Source organism: Pygocentrus nattereri, chromosome 1, assembly GCF_015220715.1.
Source record: "Pygocentrus nattereri isolate fPygNat1 chromosome 1, fPygNat1.pri, whole genome shotgun sequence".
Taxonomy (NCBI): Eukaryota; Metazoa; Chordata; class Actinopteri; order Characiformes; family Serrasalmidae; genus Pygocentrus; species Pygocentrus nattereri.
This window is the reverse complement of record NC_051211.1, coordinates 34,720,847-34,737,717: the sequence shown is the minus strand read 5'-3', so window position 1 is coordinate 34,737,717 and position 16,871 is coordinate 34,720,847. Positions and strand designations below refer to the sequence as shown.

Genomic DNA, 16,871 nt, shown 5'->3' with positions numbered 1-16,871 from the left:
TAAGTGGGAGAACTTGCAAAGTCGCAGGGTGTTCAAATACTTATTTTCCTCACTGTAGGTCTTAAATAATTGAGTGGGAAGCTGTAAAAATTGTAAAATGATTGTTAAACAGAACGATGAACAGAGCTGTAGATGTTTTTAAAATGACAGAGAAAGCTGTAAAACACTGACAGTCAAGTTATAATACAATTTATATCCAAGATGCCTCCATTTTTAAACATAGAAAACATAAAACATAATTATTAACATGAAATAACTGCACTACATTCAGTAACTTCTTAGTGTTCCCTAAAACTAGAAATATTGAAAAAAGGAATCCTTAATACCTCCTAGAGACCAGATTATAATATTTCAGTCTACATTGTATAAGTTAAAATTAAGTAACATAACAACAGCAGTTATTAATATGACTAGTTACTCCAAACTTGTGAATGCTAATATATTTTAAGGCCTTCCTAGTTTAACTTATTCCAGTAAAGTGATTTCTTTTTTAATTAGTTTTTCAATTTAGTTCATTTTTAATTTTTGGCCTTTTTTTTTTTAAGTCTGATTACTTGACTAATCATTAAAGTAATAAGTAGACTACTCAAATACTAATAATCTGCCATGATATTCCTAATCTTCACATCACATTTTTAGAAGGTGAGAAGCAATTTCATTTATTACTACCACTTCCTTGTTAAAATTGTCATTGTTTGATGTGTAAATACATTCACTGAAATTTCCTACAGAATGCATTGATATGCTGTATATCACATGTAATGACACATTACATGCCACAATAGTATTATAGACTGTGTCCACAGAAACAGAGTGGATGCATGAAAGTACATGTTCTCTACAGGCCAAATAAAAGGGTCCTAACTTTGTCAGTGTTCCATTTGTGTAAGAGCCGTTTCTATTTGGTTCCTGAGGGTTAGGCTTATGATTAGACTTATCTGCATAACACAGAGCATTTTAATTCATTAGTTCAAACTGCAGGCCCACAGTAAAAAAAAAAAAAAAAACAACAACAAAAACAACATTTAATATCAGATATGTGCACAGATTTGATTATGATCTATTTAAGCCCAAGGCATTAATCGAGATCACAATAAGCTAAATCTATACAGAATTAACAGGGTACTTTCTATTGGGAGGTGACTTTCCCAAACATTGATCCCAACTTGGGAAAATAATACATATTTTTTTGTCTTTGATTCAATGTTTGTGTGTGTATCTGTACCTGAATGTCCCCAATCCCTATTTCTCTGTCCACATCATAGCGAACCACGAAGTCTCCCAGCATTCCATTGTTGGCGATTTTGACCTGCTGAACAATATTGGGGGTGAAGGTGATCTTGCAGAAAGTTTTGTTCTGTCTGATCACCGTGGAAACAGGCATAGACTCTTTACCTAAGGGAATATACAGACTGTAAGTTTGTGTGTGTATTTGGTTAATATTTCAGTTCTGCTGTACTGTGTAAGCATCAACTGTGTAAGCATTAATGAATACACTGAGTAAAGTACTGCGCTGAATTGAGTTGATTTCAATATGTGCATCATTTCCAATTGAATGAAATATATTACGTCATCTTTTTTTTTCCAGTTTACTTACTTTTGGCAGTAATTCGGTTCATGTAATGTGTTTTGTTGTTATGTTTTTAAGTAAAATTAGTGCATTAAGTAAGTTTGAGACTAGAAGAGAGAGAGAGAGAGAGAGAGAGAGCATATCCTGAAACTGTTGAATGGGTGTGGACCATCCCTAAGGAGAAGTTTCTGGTATGAGGTTCCAATTGCATTAGAGCATAGCGTGGCTTTTTGTCAAAACAGTATCAGGCAAATGATTGCTATGGCAGACCAGTTGGAATTATGTGCTGGATCAAACTAACGCATTACAACACGTAGTAACGTAAAACAGCAGAGGAAGCTTCAGACAGCTGCACCGCTCTGTTCTGTCTCTTGTTGTGGGCTAAAGAGGACAAGGTGGTTATTGTAGGCAGTAATTGCTGGGGCAGTTGTGAAATGCCAGTTTTGAGCTTTACCTCTTTTAGGTCCTCCATTGATGTAAATGAGTTTTTAAGGAATACACCAGATTTTTTCAACATAATCTCTATGACGTCCCACACCTGAAGCATATAGTTGATTATCATGAACAGCAGTGTAATTGAGCATATATATATATATGCTGTATACTGACTTTGTATATCATACTCCTTCCACATATGGACTCTTAAAGATGCGTTCTTGTGCGTACACTTACCTTTTTCATTCCAAACCCATATTTTCATTCCAAACCCACCTCACAGGTCAGGGTGACCAATGTAATCATTTAAGTCCATAAATAATAAACAATTTTGATGGTTCATCAAAACTGGGTTTTGGTTCATTTTCCTCTGGATGTATTTGTATGGACACCACCACAGTATCCTGCAGTCAGTCATAGACATGCCAGTATGATTAGAGATAAAAACAGACAGAAGGTGATTTTTAAACTCCTCTGAATGTTGATTCTAAAAAATTTGAATGTATCACAGTACAGGAAAACCTATCAAAATGATAGTCTGTGATTTTCGACCACATGATACAGATACAGCAGATAGAGATTACTTTAAAAATGCTGAAATATTCCTTTAAAATGCTTCTTGCAGCATTATATGTATATATTTACTTACATGTATAATTATTTCTCATTTGTACAGTACTGTGCAAAAGTTTTAGGCATCTAAGCAAATTTTTAAACAATTTACCTCAGCAGTGAGCTTATCACAATATACATTAGAAAAAAGTCATATTCATAATTCAAATAAACATAAAAACAATAAAAAAGTAACAAGAATTTCTTCTGTCCATATTTTTCCTAGACACCTTCACAGCAGCCACAGAGACTTGTCAATATCATCAGTTACATCATGAGCACAATTTACTGAAGCACTGATTCATCAAACCAGGAGTTGCTTTTTATCTGCATAAAATAGTGGGCTTCCTCGAGGAGAGGCTTGAAAATGGTGAAACAAACACACTGACATCCAGAAAATCACTATTTGTTATATATATATATATATATATATATATATATATATATATATATATATATATAAAATCATTATTAATTTACAAATTCTACAAATTTTGTTTATTCCAATATTAACACTTTTCTCAGCAAATAAACACATAATACACAAATAAATAGATTTTGAAAATCTGTCTTGGGTGCCTAAGACTTTCACACAGTACAGAAATTTGGCTGAAAGTGTGAATTCTTAAACTTTCATTAGTGTTTAAGAAGAAGAGGAGACAATTTATTATAATCTGAATTCGAACAACAGCTGCCTTTTACATTGTGTAAACATTTCATGATGAATTTCCCAATAGAAACTGCAAAATTACTTGGAATAAAAAATCCTTATATTCACTTAAATGAGATTTTGTTCCCACGACCCTGAGGGAGAAGCGGCTTAGAAAATGTGTGTGTGTGTGAGAGATTTTGAGATTCCAATATAAATAATTCTGTAAAGTAAGCTGAATTTATAGCATAAGCACAATAATATATCTAACTTTAATGGTTAAAGAGATTGATGTACCGTCCGTCTTGCTGCTGCTGCTGGAGGTCGACGTTCTGCTGTTACGTAAAGGAAGCACCTCGAGGTATTTGATGTGTGAATGCTCCACTATGGTAACACCAACACTGAGCTTGCTAACCAACTGCATGGGCCGGATGCTAGTCACATGTTCATAGTAACCCAACCGTCTCTGCAGTAGCTCCTCATAGGTCAGCAGGAAAATAGCACGGTTCCGTCCTGGGATGGTGACAGCCATGCGGAACAACTCCATCTCACCATCACTGAGAACAAAGAAAGAGGGCAGAGTAGAGAGAAGCAGAGAGGGGTCATTATCTGTCTGGAAACAGGATTGTTTTGTCCGATGATTCTGTCAGTATGCCCACTCAAGCATACTTAAATAGAGTTTACATTGCGGGGATGGAAAATGTGTCTAATATCTATCCTTCTTTGTCCACTCTTGTCAATATGCCTCCTCTCGCATTCTCTCCCAATTAACATTTGTTTCCAAGGCTGACATTTCTGTGTAAAATGAATGTGGAAAACAAAACGAGAACAGAACTGCCACTGTTTTTATATAGGTTAAAGCAGTGACTTCACTGTAAAAAATGAGAGGTCAGTTAAACTTAAAATGATTTAGTAACTGATTACATGGCTTTTCTTGAGTTGAGTCAACTTGAGTTCACATAACTCAAAGGTCTTAGTTGAGTCAAAAATTCTCCAAGCTGCTGTTTCTAGATCTGCATCTCGGTTAGATAAACTAAACTGAAAGTGTTTTTTTTTTTTAACTCAGCTTCCCCACTAGCTGGCGCTCCTTCTATCACACAGTCCCATCTGGCATATTCTCCTCTGGACCGCTGTGGTATTGCTGGGATTCAAACTCACAAACTCCTGATGTTGGGATGAATTATTACACAGCTGCACCACATGAGATGTCACTTCAAGTCAAGTCAAAACAACAAATATTTTCTCCAGTGTATTAAACAATTGTAGACACAAAATCTGAGTTGCTTCATGTGTTCCTAAGCGGTGCAGTGGACTGAGCCGTCTACCCAACAGGAGGTTGTGAGTTTGAGTCCCAGAGATGCCATAGCCATCCATGAGTGTGTACTCAATGTCTCGCAGGATGGTGTGATGGAGAGAGTCTTGGCTGGTGAGGAAGTTGAGTATAAATAAACAAGTTAATTTTATTTACATAGCTGAGATACAGAACTAAAAGCATTAAGAGAACTTTTGACTCAACTAAGAAATTTGAGTTGTGTGTCCTCAAGTTGAGTCAACTCAAGAAAAGCCATGTAATCAGTTACTATATCATTTTGAGCTGAGCTGTCCTGTAATTTCTTACAGTGTTGGTAAAACATTTCATTTGCCCATTTTCTCCCCTTTGCTACTAGATAAACTCACGTCAACTCCATGGTAGACCTTGCCTATAAATAACATAAATGAATAGCTAGTGGAATTAGCCCACTTACTGTTGGTCATATTTATTTTGCCACTTTGCCCATAGTACCTCCCAAAAATTCAGCAAGAAATAATTCAGATGAAAACACTTCCAAATTTTCTTCATTACACACTTGTTATTTTATTACACTGGTTAAGTATACTTGCTATTACTTAGCCAGACAATATCTTCTGAGGCAAGTATAGTTTGCACAACACTAATGTGGTGGGGTATAAGCTGTTATTACTTGTTAGTGTTACTTGTTTTGACTTATGCTGGCAAGAGTCGGTTTCTTGAAGAATCAGGAGTGGAGAGTCGAAGAAAAAGAAGTTTAATAAACGCACGTCTTCCCAACCAAGCAAGTCTGACTAAGCTTCCAAAAGCTTATGGACTTATAGTCAACCATGTAAATCATGCCCTGTAGTTGTCCCTTTGTCTAAACGACCCAGATGGCTGAGACCCACCCAGGAATTTATAGTCTCATCCATCTAGGAGCTAGGATGCCCCCGAGATATCCCTTCAGCAAAAGGCATTGCTAGATTGGGTTGCCATAGATAACCAGATGTGAAATAGGTTAACCATGCCAAAGGGACTGCTCTCCACAGCCCCCACACATCACATCAGAGAGATATAAAAAATGCAAACGAGATTAATACACAAGGCCAGGTAAACAGAAGGTTTAAGAGAAGTTACAAAGTTAATAAAAGCAAATAAAGTAAAATTATATTTAACACTCCCCCTTCTTGACCTACAGAAGTGTGGTCAACATAGGTTCATTATTCATATACCCGTCTGGACATCAGATACAGGCATTTTAACTTAAATGTAATCATTTGCCACCACAGAAATATCCCTTACTATGGTAAGTCTGACATCTGTTTGTGCTATATGTACATGTTGCATATTCCTAGCTGTACAGATACAACAACATCATATCATGGAATAAATTATCAGTACAATAACAGTAAAATAATATTTAACACTTGTTAGCTGCTATTATAAGTTAGCGTTACTTGTTAGCCTCCTCCTCTTTAAATAAGCAGCGAATAAGTTGGATAACTAATGTTAACCACTAAATTTGATTCTATGCCAAACTGTTCCACTGACCTGTGTAAAGGCCTTAACTACTGAAAAAGAAAACACCATAGACTAGCATGATTTCTATGCTAGTGTAAGCTGGTTTATGCTGGTGTGGCGCTGGTTTAGCTGGTCACCCAGCATGGTCATACTGGTACACCATCATACAAGTATCCAAAACACAACATATGAGTCTCTGTTGTTCTTTACTGTTATTTCTAGCAGGGTTGGGGACTGATTGCTTTAAGGCCCATATATCATATGCCTGCAGGCCAAGTCAGGTCTGTGACACAGTCCTATTCGGCCCTTGAAATTATTTGAATTTTCTATTCTTATTAGCCCGTTTCACTCAGAGATGCACTACAGTCCCCCTTTCCCAACAATTTAAGGCTTATCGGTGACACAAAATGAAAAGATGTCTGGTGTCTAGTTCAAGCAAATAAGCAGTTTTAAAAGAACAACCTAAAACAGTTTGTTTTTGTTTAGAATTATTTTTGAATGAGTATTCAATGCCTTTTTTGCTGTTGCAGTTTTGGCATATTTTGAATAAACGATGGCCTGTTTGGATCGTAAAAAGTAAAAATGAAATAAAAACACAGCTGGCCAACAGATTTGCTGAGATTTCTTAATGTGGCCCATATTTAGCCTCTGTAGATGTAGTATGTAATATACGTGCACTACTTGTCTCCTTACCTGACCTCCGTTGACTCCTTGCTCTTCGGTTTGCCGTTGTTCTCCCCTTTGTCCTTTTTCACTTTCTTCTCTTTTGCTTTGATTTGACTGGGGAACACTCTTCCTCCAACAATCCTGTTACCAACATCAACACAAAGTGGTTTTCAAACTTTGATGCCATGAACTTTTGTTTTCTATAAATAAACAAATTTTGCTACAATTAAATGGAGCCATATATTGTTCCTCTGCCCAGTGTGTTTGTGTAGTTAATACTAATCTAAACTCTCACAGGCCCTATGGTAACCTCTCTCATACAACAAATAAAACAGAATCCAAAATAGCTCAGTCAGTCATGGAAAATGATCCAAGTTGTGTTTGACAAAATTTACAATATATTGACACTCGATTAAAATAAGATATAGTTTCATATGTACTGACTGATACATTCTCATTATACTACCGACAGACTGTTCTGTACTCTTTGAGGTGCATGGATTGTTTAGAGCAGCATTTTCAACCCTGGTCCTGGAGACCACTGCCCTGCTCACTTTAGTGGTTGCCATGTACTGCAACACACCTGATCCAATCAGTTCATCATAACCTCTTAACTGAAGTTGAAGTGGATGTCTTATAACTGAAGAAGCACTAAAATGTTCAGTGCAGAGCCTCCAGGATCAGAGTTGGGAAACAGTGGTTTAGAGTTCTCTCTAGGGTAAACAATAATGGGAAAAAAAGTTACTGTGATATTTCAGGTTTTTGCAATAAAAACTGAGATACTTGGAACCAGATACATGAACCAGATGAAATACAAACCTCAGTGGCAAAAACATTGGGTCAGTATGTGAAATACAAACAAGAATAGAAAGCAGTGATTAGTGAATTCTACACTAAAATTGAAATGCTATGTGATCAATTTGATTGTATTTCTGTAAATATATGCTCATTCTAAATTTAATGTCTGCCATATGTATCAAAAAGATGGGACAGTTTGCTTCAGTCTAACATTAGCCTTATGTCTAATATTTTATAATCTTTTAGACTGAAGACACCACTTGATCCAGTTTTGAAAGCATAATTTTTTGTCATTCCACTGTCAGCTGCACAATTTTATCGGGCATTTTTTGATGTATTTTGTGCTTCATAGCGCACTGTGTTTTCAACGGTAGACTACTGGGACAGCAGACTAGTACCTGTACACTCTGATGATGCAGCCATGTTGTTGTTGCATGTTTTTTTAATTGGTATATATGGATAATTGTGCCTTCACAGACATACAAGTTACTCATGTCAAAAGCACTACCAGTCTCCCATACCATAGACAGACCCTGGCTTTTGAACTTTATGCGGATACAATCAAACATGTATTTGTTAATGCATCAACAAATGGTGTTTAGTGACAGTGTTCTTTTGAAGTATTCTTGTTTTGATGTCCTTTGGAGAGACATGTTAGGTTTTAATGCAGTGCTGTCTGAAAGACTGAAGATCACAGTTGGTGTTTGGTTTTGCGTTTTTACACTCCTGAATCTTTTGTTAATATTATGTGCCTTAAAGGTTGAACTACCTAAAATCCTAGAAATCACTCTTTGAGAAACATTTCTCCTGCTTGATTCATTCTTGCTCATCTTTCCTGAATGCTGTTTTTATTCCCAAGCATGGCTGCATCACCTGCTTCACAACATTCCCACTATGAAATTGCCCCTGTCCTATTTTGATTTTAAAGAATTAAAAAGTTAATAAGATAAAAATTAAATATCTTGTTGTTAAACTGTCTCTATACTTTAAATTTGGGTCAAAGTTGATTTAGAAATCACTGCTTTCTGTTTTTGATTTCACATTCTGTCCCAACCTTTTTGGAATTCAGGTTTGTGCAACTGAGTGAAGAAACTGCCTGGAATTATATTAAACACACACTGCTGAACCTCTGACAGCACATTTATTCACATATTTTGGATCATGTGAAAGCTTTATTCACCCAATCTCATGTGGAACAGTTGAGCTTGGTCAGAATGCTCACTGCACACAATTAAACTGTAATTATTGCCAAGTGCATCTTGCAGCCATCTGTAATATCAGCCTTCTGCAATATCAAGTGTTGCAATAATGATTAACAAATGATCTAGTTCTCCTCCAAATCACCCAGCTGCTCTACAGTGCTTCATAAGCCTCAGTGATTTGTTCCTTTTATCACTAAAAAGTACAATGTACTGTAGTGTAACTGCAGGTTCCCCTGGCTTCCTCATGCTCTAAGAGAGGTTTTCGTGGTTCTTCCCATTAGTTCTTCCCCATGCACATATGGTTTCCCTTTTGAATCTTGGTTCCTCTCACTGGTTCTCCTACATGCTCTAAGTGAGTTTCTGTTTTTTAAGTATTGGATCCTCTCACTGGTTCTTCTCAGTGCATTTTGAGATGCACTGTGGCACAGCATTAAAATATAAACCAAACATTTTTTCTGTGGCATCATTCTAGACAACCCTTTTGAGCATTTTAAAGAGCATATCAAATGAAGTTAAATTCATCTAAAGTGAACAGAACTGATATTTTATAAGGGGGCTTGTGTGGCCCCCTCATTGTTCCCTACTCCTGCTAGTCTAGCAATATTCTGTACCAGTGATCAAAGTAAAGTTAAAGTAGTTGTAAACAAATAACATGAATAGATGCTCTAGTTTCCTTGTGCTGACTTAAACTAATGCTTACTTACATGGTGAAGTTAGAGACGTAGGCGGCCGCTGGCACTTGGAATTGGAAAACCCCCTGAGTGGCAGCGCTGTGCCTGTTGAACATTGTGCAGGACACAGCAGTAAAAGCATACCGGGAGATGATAGTGGTCTGCACTGAGTACTCCTGAATATGTGGTTTGGTTTCCTGAAAAAGGGGAAATTGTGGGTTTATACAGAAAAATCTGTAATTACAAAAACTGATCATTATGTTACTCAAATTAGGGGTCATTTATGCAGTATTTATGCACAAATACTGTTTATATGCTGAATTTAACATATTGGAAACAAAGTGAAACAAAAGCTGTGCAAAATGTATTTTCAGTGGTGGACAGTATCAAAGTAAATGTGTACCTGCACTTTACTGGAGTTTTTCCATTTTGAGCGAATTTTTCCTTTGACTCCACTACATTTCAAAGTCAAAATAACTTTTTATTCCACTACATTGTGTGAAATCTGTCGTTCCTTTTGGTTTATGTGTGTATAAAAATGTAACATGTCAAAACGAAAGAATCGCAAAGCAAGAACATCAATCAGGGCACAGTGGCACTTTGTTTTGAGCTTGTTTTGACCTGTTGGACATACCGACCCAGTGCAAGCACACGGTTCAATGTCAGTGCAGCAGTGTTAAAGTTTGGGAGAGTCTGTTCAACATAAATGATGAACTAACCTAACTTTGTGTAAATAGACCACAACATAGAAATATGTACACATATGCAGTTGTGATTGGCCTGTCTTTTTTCAAATTTTACTATAAAAACATTTTAATTTTATAGTAAATTTGTTTTGGCTAGTTTATGTTTATGAACAGGGACCAATTTAGTAAAGGAAAACTCATTTGTGAACCTGTGTTTAAAGCAAGCATTTATTAATCTTAAACTTGTAATTAAGTTGCAAATAAATCTCAAACTGAAACGTTGCTTGTTTGTAAAAAGTGATTTCAGAGCCACTCAGTTCTCCCTGATGGAAACTGTTTGCATTCGGTGTTTTGTGCTTATGATCATTTTAACAGACATCACTGACTAATTAATGACATTCCATTAAAATACTGGTTTATCAAGAGTGACACTGGAGTATTTTCACCTAAAATGAGTTAATGAAGCAAAAGTCCTGTTACAAAAATTATAATAGGACATTAAAGTCATAAATAATCTTTTAGTACTTTTACTTTCAGTACTTAAGTACATCTGAAGGCAAATACTTTTGTACTTTTACTCAAGTGGAGGTCTAAAGGGAGGAAATCTACTTTTACTGGAGTAATATTTTACCTATCTCTACTTTAACTCAATCCCATGATTTATATACTTCATTCACCACTATACATTTTATATTTAAAGTTTTAATATGCTAATCTCCTCTCCATGGATCACCACCTTATCGTGGTGGAGGGGTTTGTGTGCTTGAATGATCCTAGGAGCTATGTTGTCTGGAGCAAAAGCTCCTGGTAGGGTCTCCCATGGCAAACTGGTCCTAGGTGACAGGCCAGACAAAGTGTGATCCATAAGCACCCCTATGAAAACCAGAAAGCAGGACTTGTGTACCCTGCCTGGATCAGGGTTACCGGGGCCCCACCCTGGAGCCAGGCCTGGGGAGGGGTTCGCCAGCAAGCGTCTGGTGGCTGGGCATTCACTCATGGTGCCCAGCCGGGCCCAGCCCGAAGGAGCCACATGAGTCCCCCCTCCCATCAACCCACCACCGATGGGAAGGGCAGTAGTAGGGGTTCGGTGCTTTGTGGATCGGGCAGTGTCCGAAGGCATGGGTCTTGGCGTTCTGATCCTCGGTTGCTGAAACTGGCTTTTGGAAGTTGGAATGTTACCTCACTGACGGGGAAGGAGCCTGAGTTGGTGCGCGAGGTTGAGAGATATAGTCGGGCTCACCTCAACACACAGCTGAGGCTCTGGGTCCAATCTCCTTGAGAGGGGCTGGACTTTATTCTTTTCTGGAGTTGCCCATGGTGAGAGGCGGCGTGCAGGTGTGGGTTTTCTCATAGCCCCTTGACTCGTATGCGCCTGTATGTTGGGGTTTTCCCCGGTGGACGAGAGGGTAGCTTCCTTACGCCTTCGGGTTGGGGAACGGGTCCTGACTGTTGTCTATGCTTATGCACCGAACAGCAGTTCAGAGTACCCAGCCTTCCTAGAGTCCTTGGGAAGGGTGCTTGAAAGTGCTCCTCCTGGAGACTCTATTGTCCTACTGGGGGACTTCAACGCTCACGTGGGCAACAACAGTAAGACCTGGAGGGGTGTGATTGGGAGGAATGGCCTCTCTGATCTGAAGCCGAGTGGTGTTCAGTTTTTGGACTTCTGTGCAAACCACAGTTTGTCCATAACAAACACCATGTTTGAACACAAGGATGTCCATAAGTGCACAATGCACCAGGACACCCTAGGCCGCAGTTCAATGATTGACTTTGTAGTCGTGTCATCGGACCTGCGGCCATGTGTTTTGGACACTCGGGTAAAGAGAGGAGCTGAGCTGTCAACTGATCACCATCTGGTGGTGAGTTGGATCAGGTGGTGGGGGAAGATGCCGGTCAGACCAGGCAAACCCAAACGTATAGTGAGGGTTTGCTGGGAACGTCTGGCAGAAGAACCTGTCAGATTGATCTTCAACTCACACCTCCGTCAGAACTTTGACCAGATATCGGGGGAGGTGAGGGACATTGACTCAGAATGGGCCATGTTCCGCTCCTCCATTGTTGAAGCAGCTGACTGTAGCTGTGGTCGCAAGGTAGTTGGTGCCTGTTGGGGCGGTAATCCTAAAACCCGGTGGTGGACACCCCAGGTGCGAGATGCCATCAAGCTGAAGAAGGAGTCCTACCGGGCATGGTTGGCCTGTAGGACACCAGAGGCAGCTGGCAGGTATCAACAGGCCAAGCGATCTGCGGCTTCAGTTGTTGCCAAGGCAAAAACCCGGGTGTGGGAAAAGTTTGGTGAGGCCTTGGAAAGTGACTTTAAGTCGGCTCCTGAAAGATTCTGGCAAACCGTCAGGCGACTCAGAAGGGGAAAGCAGTGTGCCACTAGCACTGTATATAGTGGAGATGGTGTGCTGCTGACTTCGACTGAAGATGTCATTGGGCGGTGGAAGGAATACTTTGAGGACCTTCTCAATCCCACCGACATGTTCTCCAGTGAGGAGGCAGAGTCTGGGGACACGGGAATAGGCCTGTCCATTACTGAGGCCGAAGTCGCTAAGGTAGTTAAAAAGCTCCTTGGTGGCAGGGCTCCAGGGGTGGATGAGAAGAGAGTCCGGCTTATAGTCGAACCTCGGATTCAGGAGGAGCAGTGCGGGTTCCGCCCTGGTCGTGGAACACTGGACCAGCTCTTTACCTTCCTCAGGATTCTCGAGGGTTCATGGGAGTTTGCCCAACCAGTCCACATGTGCTTTGTGGATTTGGAAAAGGCATTTGACTGTGTTCCACGGGGTGTTCTGTGGGAGGTGATTCGGGAGTACGGGGTACATGGCTCTTTGGTACGAGCCATTCAGGCCCTGTACAAGCAAAGCAGAAGTTTGGTTCGCATGGCCGGCAGTAAGTCAGAGAGAGTTGGACTCCGTCAGGGCTGCCCTTTGTCACCGATTCTATTCATAATTTTTATGGATAGAATTTCTAGGCACAGTCAGCTGATGGAGGGTGTCCGGTTTGGTGACCTCAAGGTCACAATGCTGCTGTTTGCAGATGATGTGGTCCTATTGGGGACATCAGGCCGTGAACTTCAGCTTTCGCTGGATCGGTTTGCAGCCGAGTGTGAAGCGGCCGGGATGAGGATCAGTACCTCCAAATCCGAGGCCATGGTTCTCACACGGGAAAGGGTGGAGAGCCCTCTCTGGGTCGGGGATGAGCTCTTGCCTCAAGTGGAGGAGTTTAAGTATCCTGGGGTCTTGTTCATGAGTGATGGTATAAGGGAGCGGGAGATTGACAGGCGGATTGGTGCTGGGTCAGCAGTGATGTGGGCTCTTTACCGGTCTGTTGTGGTAAAGAAAGAGCTGAGCCATAAGGCAAGGTTCTCGATTTACTGGTCGATCTATGTTCCCACCCTCACCTATGGTCATGAGCTTTGGGTAATGACCAAAAGAACGAGATCGCGAATACAAGCGGCCGGAATGAGTTTCCTCCGCAGGGTGTCTGGACTCTCCCTTAGAGATTGGGTGAGCCAAAGCATTTTTTCTAAACCTAGTGAACTGAGCCACACCTCCTTTCTCAACTAATTTCTTCAATATTTCATCTAACACTTGATAGTTGCCAATCAACATTAGCTAACTCTTTAGGTAAACAGAAAATGTTTTTTAGTGTTTTATTATGTTGCATTATATTACAAAATAAAACAAAACAGACAGGCATTTACTAGTGTATTACATATGTTTTCATTTATAATGATCTGGTTAGTATAATCCTGTGGGCCACAGAAGCTTCAGCATTTGCTTGTGTGGGTCACAAGTTAGAAAAGTTGGGAACCTCTGCTGTAGAGCATTCCTGGCATAAAGCAAACTATTTTACCAAAGTGCATGTTTCTGCAGAGAGGTGTGTGAAGAGTTTTGAAAACGTGAACTTGGCCCTGAAAATTTTTGCTTGGTTTTAGCAGTTAAACATTAACAGAAATGTAACAAGAGTAAAATGGCACAGGCTTGTTTTATGAACCAAAACGTTCCTCCTGACAGAACATCTCAAGATGCATGTATTTCCAAATGAGTTGCACTAAGCTACGCCAAATCCAAGCCACTGGTATGCACCCATATAACCAATGCCTGACAGCTGCTTGCACAATGCTTCATCCCAAAATAACAAGTGTAATCCACCTCGTATGCGCACATAAAAGCAGTGCATGCAAGACAGTAGCAGTATTTCACACATTAAGTGACATCACAACTTAACTATAGCATATGATTCCAGTAAAAAATGTAGCAAAAGCCAATATTGCTGGTTGCCATTAACAGTATACACCAGTTGTCAGGTAGCTGAAGCAGAAGGCCTATTTTGTTTGATGGCATTAATTTGAAGATCAGCTGTCTAGTATCCTCTTCACTTTCCCTTTTAAAAGAGGACCAGATATGCTCTCTGTGTAAGGAAACATGAAGTAGTTCAGTGCTCTTTAAAAGGCCTATATCATAAAAAAGATTTCCATTGCTTTTTTGAAATTTAAAGTAATAAACATTGTTAAAGTTTCAAAACCACTCACGACCCAATCTATGCTGTCCATTTACGGAAACTATGATGAGTTTTTAACTCATTGTTCCTCCAATGTCACAACAACCAACCTATTTACATATACCCACCTATTCCACCTGTAGTAGTTTGGCCCAATGAAGGGCAGCCATTCAGAGCAGAGCTCGTTTACATATATCAGTCTTAAAGGCACAGTAACAAAAAAGAGCCGGTTTAATTCTAGATGTTCGAGACAGAATGAAAATTGGGCAGGATTTGGTACATAAAATCACACAAATGTTATAAGTGGAAAATTAAAATACAAGAAAATAAACTATGCAAGTCAGGACGACATCCACAGCATGCTTAGAAACACGTATTTATCTCAACACCACAATTAATCATGTTGTTATATATGCCCACCTCTAAATTTTTCAGTGCTACATGATAAATATAACTGTAACTATATTAAACTAACGGATTCTATTTTTCCATATAATGCTATAATAAACCATCACACACAGACACACTGTCATACATGTCAGGTTGTAATGCACTGAGACAAAAAGTGATGTACTGCTTTTAGTTGGTTCAAATGTGTTTATCATTTCAACATGGATAGAATATATAATGTCAGTTTTGCCTACTCATACTTGTGTTTCACAATAATGATGCAGACACACACACACACACACACACACACACACACACACACACACAGACACACACATCTTCTAAGCCGCTTCTCCTTCTAGGTCGCGGTGGGGTGTTTGAGCCTATCCTAGCTGTCATCGGGCAGAAGGCAGGATACACCCTGGACAGGTCACCAATCCATCACAGGGCAGACAGACATACACATTCATTCACATACTCATACCTGGGGGCAATTTACTATGTCCAATTAACCTGACTGCATGTCTTTGGGCTGTGGAAGGAACCTGGAGTACCCAGAGGAAGCCCACGCAGACACTAGGAGAACATGCAAACTCCACACACATAATTCATAATCTTTCTTTTAGTGTAACTGTGTAGGACCCCATAGTATCCAACAGCAATTGTCTCAACTTGCTTTTGGGCTCTACAGAAGTCCCTGTAGCATTTATTTATATATCAATGCAACATAAAAATAAATCAATAAACAATTCTGTGTACCCACCACTTCCATAGCAGCAACATGGGCGTCTGGAAAAATCTCAAGAGCAACTTTAAATGAGCATTTGATTTATATTTTTCCTCTTCAAACACAGTGCTACACCATTCAAAATGATGGTTTCTCAAAGGTTCTTCAGTAAAAGCAATAATTCTATATAGCACTACGTGTTCTACACACAACCATATGAATGCGTAAATGGTTCTTTGAGACTATATAGAACAATTTTCAAAGAAACAACACATTGTCCATTAATCTGAAGAACCATTTCACCATGCAAAGAATCGCTTAAGCATGCAAACGCATGGTGTTATATAGAACCATTGCACGGTGTTATATAGAGCCATTGCCCTCGCTAAAGGACCCCTGAAGAACTGTCTTTAATTTAATGCTACACCAAGTGTGTGAGGGTCACTCTGCCAGGTACAAACGTCACCCATGCGCGCAAAACGAGAGAGCGTAGTGCTCAAAAGGCGCGCGCGCCAGTGCCCACCTTGGTCAGAAGCGTCTTCACCTGGCGCGCGACTCTGCGAGGAACCTGCACAAAGAAGGAAAAGCAGTAATGACGCAGTGCACGGGTTAAAACGGCGCTTCCACAGACAGTCCGCAAAACTGCGACTCACGGTGGCGATGTCCGCTTTGGAGAGCGCGTAGTCCTCCAACTGCACCATCTCTGCGACCTCAGCATCCTCGCTCAGAGCGGAGTTAGCCGCCTGGCTGAGACACAGCGCTAACGCCAGAAACAGCATGGTTCATGGGTGGAGGGGCTTCCTACGGTAGCACGAGACACCCTGTTTGGTGGGTGTTTGCGCACGAGCTGGACTGGAGCGCAATGGAGCTGGAGCTGGAGCTGGAGGACGAAAACTGCGAGCGATCCGCCCACCAGCCATGCCCTGCTGCTCACACGGACAAACAGGGGCTGTGTCTCAAGTCAGCAACTGTAGGAAGGGCAATTCCACCCACTTTTTAAAATTTCTCAGTACTGAAGTGGTGAAAAGTTAGAGTCATTCAGAGTGCTCTGATGTGAGATGCTTCATTCTAGAGAAACTGACCGGGTCAGAATTGTTCAGAGTGAGCTCTTAGGGGCCGTGGTTAAAGAAAAACAGGAATGACACTGTGATCAGTGGCAATAATCTAGCAG

The 16,871-nt window shown here is 40.1% G+C and overlaps 1 protein-coding gene across 2 annotated transcripts in view; it reads right to left on the bottom strand.

Annotated features, from left to right (window-relative positions):
- The window catches only part of itih5 (inter-alpha-trypsin inhibitor heavy chain 5), a 31,865-nt gene extending 15,284 nt beyond the window's left edge, over nucleotides 1–16,581 (bottom strand). For both annotated transcript variants that reach the window (XM_017696920.2, XM_017696921.2), the window contains exons 1-6: nucleotides 16,354–16,581; nucleotides 16,224–16,268; nucleotides 9,428–9,591; nucleotides 6,751–6,864; nucleotides 3,564–3,823; nucleotides 1,226–1,395 (exon numbers count right to left, since the gene is read on the bottom strand). In XM_017696920.2, coding sequence (XP_017552409.1) covers nucleotides 1,226–1,395; nucleotides 3,564–3,823; nucleotides 6,751–6,864; nucleotides 9,428–9,591; nucleotides 16,224–16,268; nucleotides 16,354–16,479 — 879 coding nt within the window. In that variant the 5' untranslated portion in view covers nucleotides 16,480–16,581. The remainder of the gene's footprint in view (nucleotides 1–1,225; nucleotides 1,396–3,563; nucleotides 3,824–6,750; nucleotides 6,865–9,427; nucleotides 9,592–16,223; nucleotides 16,269–16,353) is intronic.
- Between the last annotated feature and the right edge of the window lie 290 nt (nucleotides 16,582–16,871).